This window comes from Culex pipiens, chromosome 2 (assembly GCF_016801865.2).
Source record: "Culex pipiens pallens isolate TS chromosome 2, TS_CPP_V2, whole genome shotgun sequence".
NCBI classification, from domain to species: Eukaryota; Metazoa; Arthropoda; class Insecta; order Diptera; family Culicidae; genus Culex; species Culex pipiens.
Window position 1 is genome coordinate 24,140,878 of NC_068938.1, and position 22,598 is coordinate 24,163,475.

General features: G+C 35.4%; 1 protein-coding gene and 4 non-coding genes across 5 annotated transcripts; 4 read left to right on the top strand and 1 right to left on the bottom strand.

Moving 5' to 3' along the window:
• Positions 1–11,728: 11,728 nt before the first annotated feature.
• Positions 11,729–11,800, top strand: Trnam-cau (transfer RNA methionine (anticodon CAU)). The gene has a single exon. It is a non-coding gene; the product is annotated as a tRNA-Met (tRNA).
• Positions 11,801–11,891: 91 nt separating this feature from the next.
• Trnan-guu (transfer RNA asparagine (anticodon GUU)) lies at positions 11,892–11,965 on the top strand. Its single transcript has one exon. It is a non-coding gene; the product is annotated as a tRNA-Asn (tRNA).
• Positions 11,966–12,429: 464 nt separating this feature from the next.
• Trnak-cuu (transfer RNA lysine (anticodon CUU)) lies at positions 12,430–12,502 on the top strand. The gene has a single exon. It is a non-coding gene; the product is annotated as a tRNA-Lys (tRNA).
• Positions 12,503–12,579: 77 nt separating this feature from the next.
• On the top strand, positions 12,580–12,652 carry Trnaa-agc (transfer RNA alanine (anticodon AGC)). Its single transcript has one exon. It is a non-coding gene; the product is annotated as a tRNA-Ala (tRNA).
• Positions 12,653–12,693: 41 nt separating this feature from the next.
• LOC120419018 (protein PTCD3 homolog, mitochondrial) lies at positions 12,694–19,003 on the bottom strand. The gene is made up of 3 exons (XM_039581585.2): positions 18,532–19,003; positions 18,078–18,473; positions 12,694–14,005 (listed from the first exon to the last, which is right to left on the bottom strand). The coding sequence occupies exons 1-3, from the start codon at positions 18,877–18,879 to the stop codon at positions 12,743–12,745; spliced, it is 2,007 nt and encodes a 668-aa protein (XP_039437519.1). The 5' UTR covers positions 18,880–19,003; the 3' UTR covers positions 12,694–12,742.
• Between the last annotated feature and the right edge of the window lie 3,595 nt (positions 19,004–22,598).

Here is a 22,598-nt window from a genome sequence, read left to right on the forward strand (position 1 = left end):
ATTTATCAAACAATTCGACGGCAACATTTCAAAAGACATCATGTACATTTTGACACTTTCTGGGTTATTGCATATTCTGAAAGTACTCATAATAAGCTACCTCTCCACCAAAATTGAGCAAAAGTTACTTCAGTAAAGTCAGTTTAATAATGATTTTAAATAAAGTAACATAAACAAAATCTCTGGCATCACCAGTGCCTGTTTATATAGCCCTGTCAACCTGTCAAATAAAAGACTACATGAATCTCGTGACGAAAAAAAGCATAATGAAAAAGACGCCATGTACATTTGCCGACGAAAAGCGAATCATAACAAAACTTCCCCTGCACTGGCAAAAGGCGTCATGTACATTCGACGAAGAAAAACGAATCATAACAAAGGGTGATATAGACGTTGGTGAATTCAAAAGAAGTTATGTTTGTTTTTCTTAAATATAATGACGGAAATAATGTTTTATTGAATATGGATGATCAAATATCAATAAAAGCAACGTTTTTCATCGTGTGTTATCATTAGAACATCATTTTTTGCTTTTATTTTAAAATGGGAATTGAAAAATGATGCTCAACATTCAAATGCGTTTTTCTCAAAACGCAAGGTTTGTACATGATGCTTTTTGAAATGTTGGCGTCGAATTCATGCGTAATTGTTTGCAGAAATTTAAAAAAAAAATTGTGTAACTTAATCCGAACATTTTTCCACGATGAGTTTGAGTCAATTTCGCACAACTTTCTGGAACAAGCTTTTTTTACCCACATGCTGACGAGATACAGGCTACACGGAAAGAAATCCTGTAAGCATATCCGGTAATTCTATGTTTTCGAATTCGTAAACATTGAAATGTTTCCAAAATCATCAATTTGTTGACGATTTTGGAAACATTTCAATGCATTCGAAAACATAGAGTTACCGGATATGCTAACAAGAGTTGCATTGTTAATTTGATTTTGGTAACTGTGGTACACAGAAAAAAATCATGGTAATATTACATCTGGAAAGGGGTACATCTTTTATGTAAGAAAAAAGTGTAATTTTACTTCTGAAAATGTGTAATTTTACCACTGTTCTGGTATAATGTCGCATTTTCAGTCTAAATTGAGGTAAAATTACATCATAAAAGAGGTAATATTCAACCTTCTAGAATTACACCTTCCAAATTTACACTTTGATCAAGTCTCCTCACCCGCCCCTATATCTTAACTAACCTTATCCTTCTCGTCTCAAACTTAATCAAAGACTAATGTTCAATCTCAAAACTATCCTCTCACAATAACTCAAAACCACAACATCAGCGCCAGGTACAACATTGAATGCCCAGTTTTCTTCCCCGCCAGTAGGACGCGCAGGCGTTTGCGTTTCTAGCAGCCCACCTGGCGAAATGCCTGGAGACAACAACAAACCCAAACCAGACCCCGGTGATTTTCCCCGTTCTGAATGAGACGTTCGCGGGGATTTCCCCGCCATCTGTTCATTGACAACCGGAGTCGCCGGGTTTGCGGTTTGTTTTCACAAGACTTGAGCTCCGAAGGGGGGGGAGTGGGCAATAAAAGTAGCTACAGATAGTTTCGCTGCTCTACTCTAGGAAGCATGGGAAAGGGTGGCGTCACTCGAAAGGATTAGGCCGAGTCTCGTTAATGACGGCAGCCGAAAACTAAACAAACTTGAAGGATCTTCCGGTTTTCCTGGCTGGGAATTTTAGGAAGTAACTTTTTGTGTTGGGCGTTTCCCAGGGACAGGCGGATGGTGCCAGTTGGATAGGTAGAGTGGGTTGTTGGTTGATGATTGAAAGTTTGATGATAATTAAATCAATCTTATTTTTAAATGATTCCAGATCACAAATCCTAGGCACATTATCCGATATCTGGTAACGGAACGGCGGTTCGACTCCTTGAATTTTTGAACACTGTAAAACACGCGTTTTTCTGTAATTTGCAGCCTAAAATTTGGTGTCAAATGAACTTTTATGTAAAATTGGACGGCTGATTACTTAATCTAATCTATTCGGATAGTTACTCAACTGTAAAAAAAAAATGTGGGACATGTCATTAGAAGGGAAATTGAATATTGTTTAAGAATTTTCAATAACCAAGCAAAGGTCATTGTTTCAAATCGATACATTTTTTTTATTTTTAAATTTCCTGTTTTTTTGTAAGTTTACAAGGTGATTCAATAGAGTAAAAAAATGTTCTATGTATGTTGATTAGCCTGTCCCATTTTGAGGTCATGTCGAGGAATTTCAGGTGCTCACTTCTTAAATGATAGATTATGGTGTCAGGAACAATGTTTTCTTAGACAAGAAAAAATAATAAAATACTTTCTCGCACCCCCTAGTCGATTTACTGAAAAAAGTCACTTTTTTGAACAAATTTTCTTAATTCGCTTGGAAACAATACAAAAACTGTTTCGATCTGGTGTGTATTATCTTCAAACGATAGGTTTTTGTCCATAGATTAAGATGCACTATCAATATTGAACCAAAACATAAGTTTTTGGACTCTCCCAGGCGGATTTATGTCGAAAAAATCGCATTTTTTCGAAACTTCGAAACGTAAAAAACATTAAACAGCTCTGTGAGTAAAATATCAATCAAAGTGGAACGAAAACCGAGAAAAGTATGACCGAACTTGCAAGCAATTTAAATTGCAGCGATTTAAACAGGCAAATAAAATTCCAAAAGGGTGTAGCTCCAAAACATCACTGTTTACAAGAAATTTGATTTCAGATTCGGATTCAGTGGCCAAAATTACTATAAGAAAGCATACCCTGACCTTTGCGACACATGCTTGCAACATCGTGTAATTAGTAAGCCTTGCTTCTGAATTCTGAGAAATTTTGAAAATTGGCACTTTTTTTCTCACTAAAACTCAAATATCTCGGCTCTGGAGTGTCGAAATTGCATTTTCTCAGAGGGAAAAATGTTTGCCATGAAATTTCCTACAAGTTGCATATATTGGTTTTACTGGGAAAAATAGGCTACCCTAAATTAAATGAGAATTTCTGAAAAAAGTTTCGAAAAAATGCGACATGAATCCGCCTGGGAGAGTCCAAAAACTTATGTTTTGGTTCAATATTGATCTGCATCTTAATCTATGGACAAAAACCTATCGTTTGAAGATAATACACACCAGATCGAAACAGTTTTTGTATTGTTTCCAAGGGAATTTAGAAAATTTGTTCAAAAATGTGACTTTTTTCAGCAAATTGACTAGGGGGTGCGAGAAAGTATTTTATTATTTTTTCTTGTCTAAGAAAACATTGTTCCTGACACCATAATCTATCATTTAAGAAGTGAGCACCTGAAATTCCTCGACATGACCTCAAAATGGGACAGGCTAATGTTGATGCATAAACATAAAGGGGTTGCTTGAGAACTTCACGATTGTTTTGTAATTGTCTGCTTTCCTGCAATATCCTTCTGGGTTATTACAGATTCGATAAATTTAAGAAATTTCTATTCTAATGACTTGCCCCAGGGTTTTTACATTAGTATAAAAAGACAGGCAGAGGTTTTAAAACTATTTTTGTGCATTATTTTTCGATAAAAATTCGTTTATTCAGAATTTTGAATCTGTCCGAGATCCTCGGATTCGTGATCAGGAACCAATATTACCCCTTGACAAGGTGGCCACTTCGGGAAAAACAGGAAAACCTGGAAAAAGTACGGAATTTGATTCCACCGGGAGGAAACAGGGAAAACCTGGGAATTCTGCAGATAAAACGGGAAAATAAAAAAAAAACTATAAATTTCAAATGAATGAAATCAATATGGGTCATTCCATCTGAAGCGGAACAGCATTTGAAAATTACGTTCTCCGAGCCTGCTCAAATTTGGCAGAGCTGTTGATACTATCAAAACATGCAAGAATCCCAAATTTCATCCAGATCGGACCACCCCCTCCATTTTTGTACCTCCCCAAAAAATCGACTTTTTGGCGATTTTTGACCAAACCTCCTAGTTGCAAACGGCGATAGCTCAGGAACCACAAATCTTAGAAGGTCGGTCTTAGACTCAATTTTGAAGGAAATTGGACGTAGAATCCATTTCCGTGATCATTAATTTGATTTTTTTTCTACCTGTATTGCGATAATATTGATTAATTTATTTTTTCTACCTGTGTTGCGCAATTGAAAACTTCAAACGGCCGTATCTCAAAACACCCCATGTTATTTTTTTTAATTTGACCTCACCATCGTGTTTCCTGGCCAATTTTACATAAGAATCACTTATCGACAGAAATGAATATGTTTCGTTCCAGAGATATCGAATTTTAAAGTTGTGTGTTTTCGAGATTGCCTACATGAGCTTCATTCGCTGCATCTGCTAGAAGCACACAGGTGGGCTGCTCAATAACTACTACCTGGCCATTTATTGAAATGATATTTCATCATAAATAATTTTTACCAAATTGGGCAAAAATTAACTGTATAACACTGTAGGAAACTGAAGTTTAATCGCGAATGTGTATCTGCTCACAAAAAAAATGAAGTGAATTTCTGTGCTAACCCATAGGACAGAGCAATAACGACACACAGTAAAGGGCAGAATTGGATTCCGACGGAGCGAGCAGGAAAATGCAATTAATCTTGTTAGTAACACTGAACAATAAGTGCACGATACTTTATTGAGTAAAAAATATGAATTAAAATGAATAAAATTTGTTGATACGTTGTACTCTAATGAAGGACGATCACAAGGAGTAGAAAAAGGATTTCTGGAAAGTATAAAACTGAAAAATGTAAGAAAATCACAAAGTTTGATCTGCTGCAAAGCGGCTAATTCCCCAAATTTAGATGCGATGATTTCGACACCCTCCGAACACAATACAACTGCTGTCCTCACGTATAAAGTTTTTTTTTTTTTGATTAAATGTAAAATCATCTTTTAATCAAATGGATCAAAATTGATTTAATATGAACAAAATTTGTTGTCTAAATAGTGAAAATGAGTAAATTGGACGAAACTAGGAGCGAGGACTTAAGCTGCCAAACATACGAGAATGTTTGCCATTTGAATAAATATTTGCGTAAAATTTAAAAAATAAATTAAATCAATCATCTCCCAGAACACCAGGTAGCAGTTATTGATCAGCCCGCCTGTGTGCTTCTAGCAGATGCGGCAAATGAAGCTGATGTAGGTAATCTCGAAAACCCAAAACTTTAAAATTCGATATCTCTGGAACGAAACATATTCATTTCTGTCGATAAGTGATTCTTATGTAAAATTGGCCGGGGAACACGATGGTGAGGTCAAATAAAAAAAAATAACATGGGGTGTTTTGAGATACGGCCGTTTAAAGTTTTCAATTGCGCAATACAGGTAGAAAAAATAAATTAATCAAAATTTTGATCACGGAAATGGATTCTACGTCCAATTTCCTTCAAAATTGAGTCTAAGACCGACCTTCTAAGATTTGTGGTCCTGAGCTATCGCCGTTTGAAACTAGGAGGTTTGGTCAAAAATCGCCAAAAAGTCGATTTTTTGGGGAGGTACAAAAATGGAGGGGGTGGTCCGATTTGGATGAAATTTGGGAGTCTTGCATGTTTTGATAGTATCAACAGCTCTGCCAAATTTGAGCAGGATCGGAGAGGGTAATTTTCAAATTTGCATTTTTTCGTGCACAGTTGAGATGGAATGACCCATGTTATTTTTTCTCGATAAGAACGTTATTCTAATTATTCTAACATTATTGTAAATGAATAGTTCGGGAAAACTACGTTTGTAAAAGACTGAAGCCTCCAGGCTTGGATTTTTTTTCAGTTGAGCATCATTATATTTATATCTCTAGCAAACCAGGTTTTTTAATTAGAGAATACATTCAAATTTTCCATTGAAATGTGGTATTGGTAGTCAGAATCAGATAAAGTAAAATTTGTTTAAGTCTTTTTTTTTCATTGGGCCGTTGCATATATTTTTCAAAGTTTATGTCGCCCCCCCCCCCCCTCCCTTCAACATTGGTCTGAAAAATCAGTGGGCAAAAAAAATATTTTTCCAGAAAACTTAAAAATTTCCATGAAAATAGAAGTCTAATCAACTGAAAACAATCTAAAATGCATTTTTCTGCATTGATAATCATATTTAGCATGTTTGGGCTAGTTTAAAAATGTTTTGAATTTTTATGAAATTCCAATGTACAGCACCGCAAAAATTTTATTTTTCGCAAAAAATAAAATTTTCGTCAATACTAAGATATTTTGGAAACTAATGATGGCAAAACAACTGGACAGGTGTATAATGCATTTTAAAACACTTTTTTCATTCAAATGTTGATACCGTGGCTCGTTATTTCAATTTTTATACTTTTTTAATTTTTTTGGAATATTCTAACAGTTAAGGGTTTTCTCGAGATTATTATTTTTTAAACATGTACTGGGGTAGGCCACACAAAGTCCATGCACTATTTTGGAAAACATAGTTTGTTCAACAGTGTTCAGAAAAATAGTTACGTTAAAAATTCTTAGTTTAAATTCAGGGGTGAATATGACTATCAATAGTTTTTCTTGGTAAAATCATATTTTAGATGTTCAAACATTATTTGTACGTTAAATTTACCATCACTAAAGTAGCTGATATAGTTTTAAAGAAAAAATCAATGTTTATATTTAGTTAACTAAGTTTATAAACTTTTAAACAAAATACATATAAATTTTAGGTAAAATTGCTATAAAGTTGGAATTTTGCCTGAAATTTGTTAAAACCAGTTTTGTTTATGAAACCATCGATTTATATAGCATTTTATACTGAATTCGAAGCACGAATCACAAGTTTTCATATTTTACATGAAATTTGTTCAACTGAAATTGCCTATAAATTTGGAGATTTTTTTAATTGTATTTCAAAAACACATATTATTTATTATTTACAAACTTATTTAACCTTCTCCTAGTGGAAAATTGTCCAAAGAATCCGTAAATGCATTCCGTTTTCCGATTCAAAATCGTTTTCATTGAAAAAATCATGACACTTTGAGAAGTTTAAAATAACGACTTTCATCAACATATTCTTAACTCTAGTAAACTGACTTTTTGAACTTTTCAAAATTTAATGAAGAGTTCTTTTTGAGGTACTTTGAACACTTCTCTACCACGGTCAGTATGATTTCATACCATTCCTTACGTTTTTTAATTGTATTCTTCATTTTGCGGAAAAAATGCAAACCTATCAAAGTCACCCCGGCTATCAAAGTCACCCCGTTTAACCCGAAGTATTGAATAAATACATAGCGTTTTTGTGTGAACAGCTGCCAAAATTATAAATGTAGATTGACTTTTAGTGCAAAATGGCTTTTTAGTCAAACGAAAATTATTTTAAATAAGTCCTGATAGCCATTTCTGCATTCCAGTACACAATTCTCTGAAAAAAAAAAAACATATTTTTTTTTATTTCTTTGGGTTCGGACAGTTTGTTGAAGTTGAAGTTGAAGTTGAAAAATCCCAAGCTTTGAGGAAATTAGACTGTTGGAAAACGTACTATGCAATTTGAACACTTTATTCATGGTTTCGATTTTCATGAACGCTTGTTCACGATTTCGAGAACTATTTTTTTTTTCAGTGCGTGACCATGATTGATTGCAGTTTTGTGTTTACAACAGGTCGGTAACCAAAACTCGTCTTGCATTTTCCGGAAAAGTTGTTATCTTTAGATCTTGGCTTGAGTGATTTCTTTTGTTTTGATCACGTCAAATAAAAATTAAAACCAGTAGTCATTTGATTATTTTTTTGTTTATTAGTTTAGAATAAATAGTTTTTAAATGCTAGCAATAAATAACACTTTCTGAAAGCTTAAAATATTCCCAATTGATCTTCTGAGTTGAACCCCGAATCCCTGAACTATTTACATTTACTCTCCCGTAGCATCCCCATCACTGTCCAACCCTCTTGTACGATTTAACCACATTCAGCTGCTTCGGCTTCAGCGACCTCAGAACCGGCGGTGGCGCCACCCGTTGCACCGGACTTGCCGTAACGGTCTCCGGACTCGTCCTGATCGCCACCTTCCTTGGCGTAGAGGTCTTCCCCGCTGGTGGCGTCCAGATGACCACGTGGGGAAACTGTCCATCAACGCCATGGATTTGCTGCTGCTGCATGTACAGCTGGTACGGGGTTGGGCGTTGCTCGGCCGGCACTTCCAGATCGTTGTCCAGCTCGTCCAGGACCGTTAGATAGTAGAACACTTGGGAGGGGCTGTGATCGAGGGATGGGAGGGAACGCCGGGAATCGTTGGTCTTTTGGAGGGTTGCGAGGTGCGTTGGGATCGCTGGGGTGATCGTGGTGGTTGCGGTTGGGAACCAGTTTGGGGTTGTTCCGGCTGAAACGGCTTCTGGGAGCAGGTCGTACTCTCCCGGGATGATGTCGGTGTGCTCGAGGTAGCTCTTCCAGCGTGGGTAGACTAGGAGATCTTCGGAGGATTCGCTCTCTTCGACGTACAGACAGCATCGTTCCCGATGGTGATGCTCACAGTGATAACACGTCTCCTTCCTGGTCGGACTCGAACTCCGTCCAATCGGGACGTTCTTGTTCTGCTTCAATATCTTCTTCTCCATGTGACAACTCTCGTCCAACTGCTTGATCCGGCTGATCCTCGCGAGAAACTTTTGGCTCTGGTGCTGTGCCGTCTTGCAGTGCTTTGTCGGAAGACAACACGAGGACATCGGATCGAACTCCACACTTCGCGCGATCAACTTCTCCACGTGACTACCGCTTGCTCCCATTTTTTGGCTGTCCTTCGCTTCTAAACTGAGTGTTACCTTGTACGATTGATGAATGAATGACATTGTTTCAACAATCCCCGATACTTTTTATCATCCCGAGCCCCTACCTGGCCCGGTAAAACACAACCGTTGAACCAGCGCCAGGTATCGATCGGAATTGAAATCTCAAGTACCGAGGGGCGTGCCCACTCTGGTGAATGGGGGTTTTTCCCAACCGAACATCCATTCATGGTGACGATCACTCTCTCCCGGGGTTGCTGCTGCCGCTGAACAAACAAACATAATTTCGGATACCTACCCATGGCCAGGACGAGATCTTCGAGAGGGGGCCATAAAAGTCGAAGGACCGTCGCGAATTGAGCGAATGAGCTTGAGTATGGGAAGCAGATTTGAATTTGGCAGGTTGGTAGGCAACTGCTGCTGTTGGAAAGGGAAAGGTTAAAAAATATCTTCTTGGAAGTGCTTTTATGAGGATCTTCTCTTTAAACATTCTCAATGACGAAGATGTACGGTGCAACGCTTCCAAGAATTAAAACCGAGGTTATCTTAAAAGTTTAAAAGTAAGTAAAATTTATCAGATATTTAAGTTCAATTTCATTTCATACACTTTGAAGGTACAATTGTCATACGACAACAAAAATTCTGTGGACATGACTAAGCTTATTTAACAAATGATGCTTTCAATCAAAATTTGAACCATACAAAATAATGATTTTTAGCACATAATGTTATGTACATATTTTCAGCATTTTTTGTTTAAAGTTTCTCTACATTTAACATTCTTTTGTTACACTGAAAGAAAGGCACACAGCAATATCACATGTTTTACATGTGAATCTGCCCCATACGGCTTAGCATGTGAATTTCATGTGCAATGCACTTAAATCAAATCATGGCGCGAACCTGTCATTTCAAATGAAAAACACGTTGATCTGACGTGAAATCTCATATGAATTTCCAATGCTTGGCTTATAAATACACCCAAAATTCACAGTCGAGATAATCGTTCTCTCAAAAGTTATTGAGGGATCAGTGCCAAAATCGATAGAATAATGGTACCAACTCACACCATCATAACAAATGAGTTCATTCGTTAGTTGAATCAATAAATCTCCAACAAGTGTCATACATCGACTTCTGACTTCTCCTTGGTCACCAAGCTGTGGTTGCCGAGGCAGCTAAGTCATTGGATTGGTTTGTCAAAGGTCTCTGGTTCGATTCCCGTTGTCGACACTTTTGGTTTTTTGTTTGACGGATGAACTTTTTTTGCAAATGAACCTTGAGAGAATAGTTCTATCGCCCATCTCGAGCTTTGTTCTCTGCGTCCGTGAATGGTACCACTATTCTCTCGACTCGAGACCATCATTCTCTCGGACTAGCGCTGCCAGTTTTGGGTGTACATTTGAGTCTCACGTGTTTTTCACTTCGCAATCAAAGGAAAAGTCAAATGGGGCAAATCAAAGTGAAATTCATTTCAATCTCACGTGATTTTCACTTCAACACCAAAGGACAAGCGGATTGGGGCAAATCTAAGTGAAAATCATTTGAATCTCACGTGAACATCATCCGAATAATGAATGAATTCTTTTTTGTGAACGATCAGCTGGAGCTGAATGATTTTCACATTAATTTGACATGTAAAGCACGTGAGATTCAAATGAAAAGCACGTGAAGTTATCGTGTTGGTTTTTGGAGTGACTCACGTGAAAAAACATTTAATTTTGCTATGTTGGATTTTTTCAGTGTATATTGCAATGATGTCAAAAACTTGGAATCTTTTATTGAGTTTATTTTTTTAAATATTCCTGTGCATTTGACTACACTTTTCTATCATTTTGATTGTTTTTTCAATTGTTTTATGTTTTCTTGTTTATTTTATTTTTTAATGTTATAAAAGATTAATGCGGCTTTAATTTCTTAAATATTTGCTACACCCAGAACTGGGCATCGGCATACGAGAGGATAAAGAGCACGGTTCGGTAGTAAAATGGTACTGTGTGCGGACGGAGAGGATAAATCTCGAAATTACCGATAGTACTTTACTCATGGGTTCATTTTCAAAAAAAGTTCATCTATCAAAAAAAAGTACCGGTACCGAGACTCGAACCCAAGACCTTCGGCTTGTTGAACCGTGCCTTTGCCGTATGGGCCACCATGGTTCGGTAACTAAGTGGCGGTCATTTGTCCATATGAGCCACTCATAGGATGAACTGTTTCAATGAACGAATGAACACGCGAGAGGTCTTTACTCACGCAAAATAGAACTTTCCTCACGTTTTTTTTCGGGAGGACTATCCCCTCGGACTATAACTTTGGGTGGGTGGGTGGTATACCAGTATTATTAGAACAGAGGGATCAAATATATTTCAAAAAATATTACAAAGGCTAATTGATAAAATATTTGAAAATTCATACAAATGCTTTCAAAAAATAGAAATATTTAACAAGTACAGCATATAATTACAAAATTGTTTGCATTAATTCATTTATTTGGTTGGATTATTCGTATAGAAAAAACTCGGCGAGTACCCATTTAAAAAAATCCTAGATTGGAATCGATCGAAAAAAGGATGAAAGTCACGGCTTTATACTATTGAATGACTTCCAATAAGAAATTGATCAAATAAGAAAAATGGTTTTCAAGAACTCTGATGAAGAAATCTGTTCCATGCATTTAACATTGCATATATAAAAAATCTGAAAAATGATTCAAAACACACAAATTTTTCCAATGAAAAAAAAAATAAAATATTAAATTTTCAGCTCATCTTTATCAAAGCTTCCAAAACGCATTTTTTTTAATTTTGAAGTAATTGTATGTAGCTTAAACACAAGTTAGGAAGCAAGCTCTTTTTGTAGATCATGAGGAAAACGTTTTATTGTTTTAAGTCAAAACCGGCAAAACTAATTAAAAAAAGATCGCTGACCTAATTCAATTCATCGATTGACGGTGTTTAGTGGAAATTATACCGATTTTTGACAAGTCAAAAAATTCTCATAAGCTAACTTCATCCAATGTGAGCAGAGTGGCGCAGTGGAAGCGTGCTGGGCCCATAACCCAGAGGTCCGTGGATCGAAACTACGCTCTGCTAACTAGTAAAGATTTTTTTTCAGAAGTTTTTTGAAGTATCAGTGTTATAGAAACAAATAATGTTGACACAAATTAACATTTTTCAAGCATCCGCCTTCGTGCCGCAATCGGTTAGCGCGTTCGGCTGTTAACCGAAAGGTTGGTGGTTCGAGTCCACCCGGGGGCGAGTCTCATTTTGATTTTGAAAGCCAATAAATGCAAATTCAGTTGATAATTCAAATATTTGATTAATTTCGTCAAATGTTGTTCAATAAGTTAACAAGAAGAATAGAGCACGTATATTGGACAGGATTTTATAAATTTCCTACCCATTTTTTGTATTTTTACTATGCTGACAAATTGTTTTGCAAAACTTTCGATTGAACCTTGCTCTATTCAGAACTTGTAATTGAACATTGATGAATCAACATTAGGGGTCTGATGGCGGGAAGAGAAAAAATTGGAATGATTATTAATCCAAATAAACATAAAAACACATGAAAAAAGCTGTTGAAAATTTTAAAAAAATATCGCTTTGTTAATTTTTCTCATGATGTATTTTAAAAGTATATCTACAGAAATTCTAAGAAAATTTGGAAATAAAATCATGTACGCTTCATAAAATCAGATCAACTACTTTCATTCACAACTGCCCGGCTAGCTCAGTCGGTAGACCATGAGACTCTTAATCTCAGGGTCGTGGGTTCGAGCCTCACGTTGGGCGTGTGCTTTTTGTTAAATGCTTTCGTTACATACGTTAATTCTACGATCAGATGGTGCGATACAATTTCAAAATTTTATGGGGATGTAGCTCAGATGGTAGAGCGCTCGCTTAGCATGTGAGAGGTACGGGGATCGATGCCCCGCATCTCCAACTTGGATTTCTTTTTTTTTTTCGGGTAAAATAAGACGCAATTTGAAGTTTTCATTTATTTTCCACTAATTACAACTCTCAAATCCCAACTTACTTCGCCACTTCCTCCACCGGCTTCAGCACCTCCGCCCCGACCAACCGCTTAATCTTCCCCAAATGCACCTCGTCCAGCGTGAGCGACCGCACAATGTTCCGGCCCAGCTCGGCACTCTCGGGGAACCCGTTCTCGGCACAGTACTGCAGCGCCCCGATCGCCAGGCTGGGCTTGCGCTCGTCGATGCAGAACTGGATGAACGATCGCATCGCTTCGACCTTGGGATCGCCGACGATCGAGTTCTGCTCGGTGTTGAGCTTCTCGAAGATGGTTTGCGCCTTTTCGAACTCTTCGCGACCGCGGCAGACCAGGAGGAGGATGTCGCCGAGCAGGGCTCCGGAGAGGGCGACCGACGACTTTTGGTTGCGCGTTCCGGCCAGGGCGGATTGTTCCTCGAGGCGGGTGTACATGTCCCAGGCGATGGCGGTGAACTTTTGGACGAGGTCGGGGGTTTTCGGGGGGTTGGTGATCATGATTTGGAGCAGGAGGAGAAGGAGGTTCTCGCGGTTTGTGTGGTCGAATTGGATCATGTGGGACCAGAGGAGGGGGACGTGCTCGATGGCGCAGTTGACGTCGATGGATTTGAGGATTTCTTCGATGACGGACGGTTCCGGAATGTAGACGTTCGGGACGAGCAGGTGGTACGTTTCCATGAAGGTTTCCAGCGGTTCCGTGCTGCACAGAACCATGAAGAAGTGACGATAGTAGATTGATTCCTTGTACGAATCTCCAATCAGGTTGTAGTTGTCCTTGTGGTGAAGCAACTTGTTGACCCTCTTCGCCAAGTCCTTGTCGTGCAGATGGTTCCGGCAGACGTCCATGGCCGTCACGAAGAAGAACGTATCCTTCGGATCAACAATCCCAAACTCCTTCCCCTCAATTTCGTTCATGATATCGTGCAGAATGTGACTCGTCGGTCCCCGCTCGCGACAGAAGATCGCCAACATGTAGTACCAACTCGCGAGCGAAGGCTCAACCCCCAGCTTCTTGAACTCCGCCAGCGTCTTCAGCGCGTAACTCCGCGGATGGTTGTACCCGCCAATCGTGGTGATGGTCTGCAGCACCGCGTTCAACGTGCCCACGTTCGGCCGCAGTCCCTGGTTCTTCATCGTGGTCAGCACCTCGCACACCAGATCCCACCGCATGTCGTAGCTTTCCTTCAGGAACGAAGCGATCTGCAGCAGGCTGTTGAACGTGGTCGTGTCCAGCAGGACCTTCTTCTCGATCGTCTCCTGGTACAGGGCCCACGCTTTTTCGACCTGAAAATGTCATGAGAAAGAAACGATTTTTATTGAAAATTAAAGTAGGCTGTGTTGACCGTCAAATAACTGTCAAAATCCACTGGCTATTGAACGAATCAAGAAAACCTGACTTAGAAAAAAAAACTTCTGTTTCGCGTGTCCACTAAAAATCGTATCAAAACGCACCAATACCAACAAAAGAAAAAAAAAGTATAAATAAAGTTGCAACCACGAGTCGTGTCTCTTTTCCTCTTGGGACATCAAACAAACGACTTCTTATTCCCGATCTGTCTCTGTAGTTTTTGAAGGTTTGTCTTAAAACTATTTACAAGCCGTCATTATTTGTTCTACCGCAGCGAAGTATTGACGAAATGACGGAAACAGTACACCGCAAAAGGAGGCAATGAATTTTTTTTTTTTTTTTTTGGGAGGGTGGTCCAGCCGCACATCGTTGATGTTGAAACCTCTAAACTGGGCCCTCGTCCTGTCACGTCCGTCAGTAGTCTTGTCGTACATTACAACTAGAATCAGATCTGCCAATGAATTAGTACACTTCGACCAAATAAACACTGACGCTGTATGGATCTGACTCTAGAATAAATGCACAGTTGTGTGATATTCATTAGTCCAAAATGTTCAATTATTCATTTAAGTCCAAATATTCATTTACTTAAAACATCGAGAATGGAATTAGTGAATCAAAACAATATAAGTTAATTGTCAACAAAGAAAGTGGAAACGTTAGTTTAAGTCATTCTAAAAAGCTTCTGAAGATTTTAGTCTATATTATTTCTTAAAAAGAGATCTAAATCATAACCACAGATAATGCATCACAGATCCGATTTAGGCAATTTATAATGTCTGTATGAAGACTAAGCTGAAGTCCGTAATAGAAGTGAACAACTGAGCCGTATTTTCAATGTTAAAAAAAAGAATTCCATTCAATTAATTTTATTAGTAAATAATCAATTCACAATTCCGTACTTCTTATAACCTAGGGGAAATATACCCTTTCTAATCAAACACCTATCTTCGTCATATGGAGAGTTTGATGCTCGATTAAAGCTCCAAAAATACTATTTAGGCTGTAAACATACCAGCAACAGCACCGCCTTGAGTAAGCACGCAAATGTATGCCACTTAATGGCCAAAAAGATCAAATTTAATGCACAATTTCTCATCATTTTGGTGGCACACACATCCACACGCAAGATCAGAGGTTAACTGCCTAACGAAAGTCGCCATCAATATCTTTTCACTTGCGCTAACGATTTCAAAGCGCTTAAGATATAAAATTGCTTCCAACTACCGGCAACATGTTCTTTTGCCCATTAGTTAGTCACTCACTTAAAAAATAATCCCGAAACATGTAAATAATTAGCAAGCGCCATCAAAAAACAAACGCGCTAAGTCTTTTGACGTTTCAATTTTGACCATCCATTCCAATCGAAGGCTGAAGAAAACCGAGCGAGAAGCGAAGGCAAATAAAGAACAAAGGGTGGCCACCAACACCACCAGCAGCGCTTGTGGTGTTGCCAGGAAACTTTCTCTATAAATGCTACTTTTCGTGTGTGTTCGCTCAAAATTTCATCAATTTTGGCAGCACGAAGCAGACTCGGAAGAAAAAAAGAACTAAGCTTAAAATAGAAAAATGGGCGTTGCCCAATGCACTCGACTGATTAGAATGCGTTTTTGAAATATTTATTTAAAATGCTTGTAAAAGGAATAGCATAACTTTTAATAAAAGTGAAAATAAACAGAAATGTTCACAAAAAGTTGCTCTACTCGTTGGTGTACTTGGTTTTACTGAATTTCAAGGAACACGCCAGATTATCCAACATCATTCAAACAAGACCGCTTATCAGGCTTAAAATGGGTTTATTTCCCCTATTAGAGTTCTGGAATTCCTTTCAACTTTGATTTGTACTGTAGTTCATTTTGACGTAATTGGATATTCTAACAGTGAATTATTCAAGAGAAGGAAAAATAAAAAAAAATAAACTTCTAAATTTGCTTAGGAAAAGGATAGAAACAGAAAAGCTTAAAACTAAATCACAAAGTGTTTTGTCTATTGACGTCGAAAGTTAAATAAAGAAAAATTATTCATATTTTCTGATTTTTTCAAATCGACTCTAACATTTCAAAAAGAAGTAGGTAATGTTGAATAATTTACCTTTTATAAATATTAGACAAAATCTTTTTTTTTTTCGAGAAAGTTTGTATAACTTAATTTTCAGATGAACGAAATAATTTAAAACCAAGAAAAGCTCCATTTTTGTTTTACTATGTACCCACCTAAAAGTGATTATTTGTATTAAAGTGCGTTTTTTGCCAGTGGAAGTTACGATCAAGCTTGATACACTCTGAATATATTCTTTCCAAGATAATACGATGTTTCTTATAAATTTAAAATTAAAGTAAAAAAAAAAAAAACAGTTTAACTCGGAAGTTATGAAAATTTTAATCATGTATTATTTTTTTACTTAGAATTCTGAATTCTCAACACGTTGAGAAAGGAACAAGGTTTTTTTTTAATGTTAAATGTGTCATAATTTTTTTAACTTGAATTTGCCAGTTTGCTAATATTTATTTAAATAACTTGAAGATTTGCTAAAAAAATTAAAGGTCGAATGGACATGAGAAGAAGAAGAAGATCGCTAGAAGATCATTTTTTGAACGCTAAAGATTTTTCCCATGCTTTTAAAAATAGCAGTTGTTTTAAAAGACTTTCTATTAAATTCTGAATTAAAATCTTTACACTCTCAGGAAATATTCTTGACTTGGAGCAATTCTCTGAGATTTCGATCATTCGATTTTTTTGTATTTTTCAATCCGGCTGAAACTTTTTTGGTGCCTTCAGTATGCTCAAAGAAGCCATTTTGCATCATTAGTTTGTCCAAACAAATTTGGTAGCTGTCCATACAAAAATGATTCATAAAAATTCAAATATCTGTATCTTTTGTAGGAATTTTGTGATCGATTTGTTGCCTTCGGCAAAGTTGTAGGTATGGATACGACTACACTGAAAAAAATGATACACGGTAAAAAAAGGTGATTTTTAATTTCAATTTTTGTCACTAAAACTTGATTTGCAAAAAAACACTATTTTTAATTTTTTGATATGTTTTAGGTTCAAATGTTCAAATGCCAACATTTCAGAAATTTCCAGTGTGCAAAAAATCAATACTGATTTTTTCAAAAAATCGAAATATTGGTCGCAAAAAATTTTCAACTGTATTTTTCGATCGAATTTGCAATCAAAAAGAACTTTAATGAAATTTTGATTAAGTGTAAATTATACCCATTTTCAGGTAACTTTTTTGAAAATAATCGCAGTTATTCACATTTGAAAAAATATTTATAAAATCATAAAATGTCACCTAAAACATATCATAAAAAAAATAGTGTTTTTTTTTTTGCAAATCAAGTTTAAGTGACAAAAAGTGAAACTAAAAATAACCAATATTTTTATTACCGTGTATCATTTTTTTCAGTGTAGTCTTTATCCATACCTACAATTTTGCCGAAGACACCAAATCGATAAAAAAAATCCTTCAAAAGATACAGATTTTTGAATTTTCATGCATCATTTTCTATGGACAGCTGCCAAATTTGTACGGAAACTTATATGGGCAAACTAATGATGCAAAATGGCTTCTTTGGGCATACCGAAGGCACCATAAAAAGTTTCAGCCGTATTAAAAAATACCAAAATTAAAATTCAAAAATGAGACCGATTTCGTAGAGAATTGCTCCTATGTTATATTTCTGGTTCCACAGTCGATTCATCCTACTAATTTATTATTTTATGTTTTGAGGTTTAGCATGAAAATTTTAAAAAATATCACAAATGGTTTTTAGAAATGATTCAGCATCTGCAATAGCGTATTTTTTTTAAATAATTATTTAGAACCATTACAAAAATTATGGAAAAACAATTTTTTCGAGTAATATTTGTACTGAAAATAACAATCCGAGTCAAATAAAAAAAATATAAACTACTTTCATGAATAGATGACTTCAATTATTTTCTTTAAATCAGAATATAAGTATAACCTTGGCAAATTTAAGTAAATCACTTGTCAATTACCTGATAATACTTGGCCATCCCCCGAATCAGCACGCAATAATGCTCCGGCCGCTTCTCCTCCACCTCGTGGAACAGCTGCTCGGCCAGCTCAAAATCCTTCCACGTCTTGCGTTGGCGTCCCTTCTCCGTAACGCCCTGCCGGAACCAACGCTCCTCGATGTACTCCTCCTCCAGCGATTCCTCGTGGTTGAAGAAGCAAACCAACTCCAGCAGCGATTGCTTCAACTCCTGTCCAACCTCGATGTTGTTCTTTTTCAACAGGTTGTACACCAGGATGGCGTCCTGCACCTCTACGTTCTCAATCAACCGACGCAGGTCCGTTTCCTCGACCTGACTCTCCTCGGTGTAAACCATCGTCGGAGCAAACGCCGGTATTGGCGGGTCCGCTTCTTGGTGCTGAAATAATAAATTCCCCTTCATCCTCTTGAAATCAAAACAACAAAGACTCAATTACCCGAAACAGCTTCGCATTCTCCTGCCGGATCCAGCGGGCCGCCTTCCGGCCCGCCTCCTGGGCCATCGCGAACGTCTTCTTGCCCACGTTCGACATCGGCATCAGGTACGGGTCGTCGTGGTACTTGTAGTGCGGTGCCGTCGGATCGTAACCCACGGTGCTGGACAGGGCGTTCAGGATGTCCGTCGGACCGCGTTCGATTCGCGCCGGAATGACGATTTTCTCCTTCGATTCCGTCGAGGTGCTTTGGCGGCGGACAGTTTGCGTTGCAAAGAGGCGCTTTCCGGTCGCGATCCGGAACGCCGGATGGGCGGGCAGCTTGGACACCGAACGGCACAGGTTGTTCATCGTAGAGCACTGGTTAATTCACTTGATTTCTTTGAAAAACTTGCAAATTAAAATTGCTGAACCGAATTTCGCATGTTTTTCTGCGCCCGCACGCGTTATGTCACAAATTTCTAGCTGTCAGCCGGTTCGAGGGAGGAAAACAAAAACATTGCCGGAGGGTGGTGCTGAACGACGAACAGCAGGCTGTCAGAAGAACAGGGTGATGCGAAAGAAGTGATACTCGAGTGTACGGGTTCGCGTGATGACGTGTAGATGGCGCGCAAAAAGTTTATCTAAATGGATGCATTTATGAAAAATCAAGATTTTTTACATGAACTTTGCAGTTCTTTACACTTAGTCCAACTGATACTTTTGTAGAATAGATTATATGTTGATATGTTTATTTTCTTTATTCAGACCCCGATTTTTTTTTGAAATTTCTACTTTTAAAATAAACAAAAAAAAAGTAGTCTCCATCCGCAGGCAACCTTATTTTTTTTAGAAATAAGAGCTTTTTAATATCAAGCAAATATTTGATTTAAAAATGATAAAATTTATGTTTATGTTTTCGGCAATCACCAACAGAAAAGATTGTGTGATATGGGTGATATGCCTCAGAAATTCAATTCCCAAAAGGGAGCGTTCTTTTATTACGTAACGCAGTTAGGGGGGGGGAGGGGATGTCGGTGTCTGTTACGAAATGTTACGAAAATAGGGGGAGGGGGGGGGAGTGCTGAAAAATTCTGTTACGTAACGCAAAATTTTCATATAACAATTCTTAAAAAATGCAAAAAAGACCTTGCGTTACGCGTAACAGGGGGGTAGGGGGGGTCGCTCATCTGTTACGATTTGTTACGAAGGGGGGGAGAGGGGTCAAAAAGCCCAAATTTTGCGTTACGTAATAAAAGAACGCTCCCAAAGAATATAGTCGATACAGTGAAATAGTGAATTTCCAAGATGTCTTATGCTTATATGAAATATGCTGGCCTTTTTTAATAAATTTTAGGTTATATTTTTGAACAATTTCTTTAAATTTCTTTCATTTTTCTTAAATTTATTTGATTAAAAAAAAATAACATCCTTAAATTTCTATCAACTTCTTTAATTTTTTTTCAATTTCTTTTATTTTTTTTCAATTTCTTTCAATTTCTTTCTTTTTTTTATTTCTTTCAATTTCTTTCAATTTCTTTCAATTTCTTTCAATTTCTTTCAATTTCTTTCAATTTCTTTCAATTTCTCTCTTTTTTTCAATTTCTTTTAATTTCTTTCAATTTCTTCTGTTTCTTTCAATTTCTTTCAATTTCTTTCAATTTCTTTCAATTTCTCTCTTTTTTTCAATTTCTTTCAATTTCTTTCAATTTCTTCTGTTTCTTTCAATTTCTTTCAATTTCTTTCAATTTCTTTCAATAACAAAATTTTCGTAATTAAAATACGCAACTTTTGGTACCCCCCAGAAAAATTCAATTTCAATTTCGTTCAATTTCTTTCAGTTTCTTTCAATTTCTTTCAATTTCCATCAATTTCTTTCAATTTCTTTTAATTTCTTTCAATTTCTTTCAATTTCTTTCAATTTCTTTCAATTTCTTTCAATTTCTTTCAATTTCTTTCAATTTTTTTCAATTTCTTTCATTTTTTTTAATTTTTGTTTCAATATCTTTCAATTTCTTTTAATTTCTTTCAATTTCTTTCAATTTCTTTCAATTTCTTTAAATTTCTTTCAATTTCTTTCAATTTCTTTAAATTTCTTTCAATTTCTTTCAATTTCTTTAAATTTTTTTTAATTTCTCTCAATTTCTTTAAATTTTTATTGAATTTCTTTGAATTTCTTTGAATTTCTTTGAATTTCTTTGAATTTCTTTGAATTTCTTTGAATTTCTTTGAATTTCTTTGAATTTCTTTGAATTTCTTTGAATTTCTTTGAATTTCTTTGAATTTCTTTGAATTTCTTTGAATTTCTTTGAATTTCTTTGAATTTCTTTGAATTTCTTTGAATTTCTTTGAATTTCTTTGAATTTCTTTGAATTTTTTTAAATTTCTTTGAAATTCTTTGAATTTCTTTGAATTTCTTTGAATTTCTTTGAATTTCTTTGAATTTCTTTGAATTTCTTTGAATTTCTTTGAATTTCTTTGAATTTCTTTGAATTTCTTTGAATTTCTTTGAATTTATTTGAATTTCTTTGAATTTCTTTGAATTTCTTTGAATTTCTTTGAATTTCTTTGAATTTCTTTGAATTTCTTTGAATTTCTTTGAATTTCTTTGAATTTCTTTGAATTTCTTTGAATTTCTTTGAATTTCTTTGAATTTCTTTGAATTTCTTTGAATTTCTTTGAAATTCTTTGAATTTCTTTGAATTTCTTTGAATTTCTTTCAATTTCTTCTGTTTCTTTCAATTTCTTTCAATTTCTTTCAATTTCTTTCAATTTCTTTCAATTTCTCTCTTTTTTTCAATTTCTTTCAATTTCTTTCAATTTCTTCTGTTTCTTTCAATTTCTTTCAATAACAAAATTTTCGTAATTAAAATACGCAACTTTTGGTACCCCCCAGAAAAATTCAATTTCAATTTCGTTCAATTTCTTTCAGTTTCTTTCAATTTCTTTCAATTTCCTTCAATTTCTTTCAATTTCTTTTAATTTCTTTCAATTTCTTTTAATTTCTTTCAATTTCTTCTGTTTCTTTCAATTTCTTTCAATTTCTTTCAATTTCTTTCAATTTCTCTCTTTTTTTCAATTTCTTTCAATTTCTTTCAATTTCTTCTGTTTCTTTCAATTTCTTTCAATTTCTTTCAATTTCTTTCAATAACAAAATTTTCGTAATTAAAATACGCAACTTTTGGTACCCCCCAGAAAAATTCAATTTCAATTTCGTTCAATTTCTTTCAGTTTCTTTCAATTTCTTTCAATTTCCATCAATTTCTTTCAATTTCTTTTAATTTCTTTCAATTTCTTTCAATTTCTTTCAATTTCTTTCAATTTCTTTCAATTTCTTTCAATTTCTTTCAATTTCTTTCAATTTTTTTCAATTTCTTTCATTTTTTTTAATTTTTGTTTCAATATCTTTCAATTTCTTTTAATTTCTTTCAATTTCTTTCAATTTCTTTCAATTTCTTTAAATTTCTTTCAATTTCTTTCAATTTCTTTAAATTTCTTTCAATTTCTTTCAATTTCTTTAAATTTTTTTTAATTTCTCTCAATTTCTTTAAATTTTTATTGAATTTCTTTGAATTTCTTTGAATTTCTTTGAATTTCTTTGAATTTCTTTGAATTTCTTTGAATTTCTTTGAATTTCTTTGAATTTCTTTGAATTTCTTTGAATTTCTTTGAATTTCTTTGAATTTCTTTGAATTTCTTTGAATTTCTTTGAATTTTTTTAAATTTCTTTGAAATTCTTTGAATTTCTTTGAATTTCTTTGAATTTCTTTGAATTTCTTTGAATTTCTTTGAATTTCTTTGAATTTCTTTGAATTTCTTTGAATTTCTTTGAATTTCTTTGAATTTATTTGATTTTCTTTGAATTTCTTTGAATTTCTTTGAATTTCTTTGAATTTCTTTGAATTTCTTTGAATTTCTTTGAATTTCTTTGAATTTCTTTGAATTTCTTTGAATTTCTTTGAATTTCTTTGAATTTCTTTGAATTTCTTTGAATTTCTTTGAATTTCTTTGAATTTCTTTGAAATTCTTTGAATTTCTTTGAATTTCTTTGAATTTCTTTCAATTTCTTCTGTTTCTTTCAATTTCTTTCA

Excerpts from the sequence above, each read along its gene's own strand:
- LOC120419018 (XM_039581585.2), bottom strand. The coding sequence starts at position 18,879 with ATGAACAACCTGTGCCGTTCGGTGTCCAAGCTGCCCGCCCATCCGGCG. Across the intron at positions 18,474-18,531 it reads AGAATGCGAAGCTGTTTCGG|CACCAAGAAGCGGACCCGCC; the intron begins GTAATTGAGTCT and ends TTATTATTTCAG. Across the intron at positions 14,006-18,077 it reads GGATGGCCAAGTATTATCAG|GTCGAAAAAGCGTGGGCCCT; the intron begins GTAATTGACAAG and ends TGACATTTTCAG.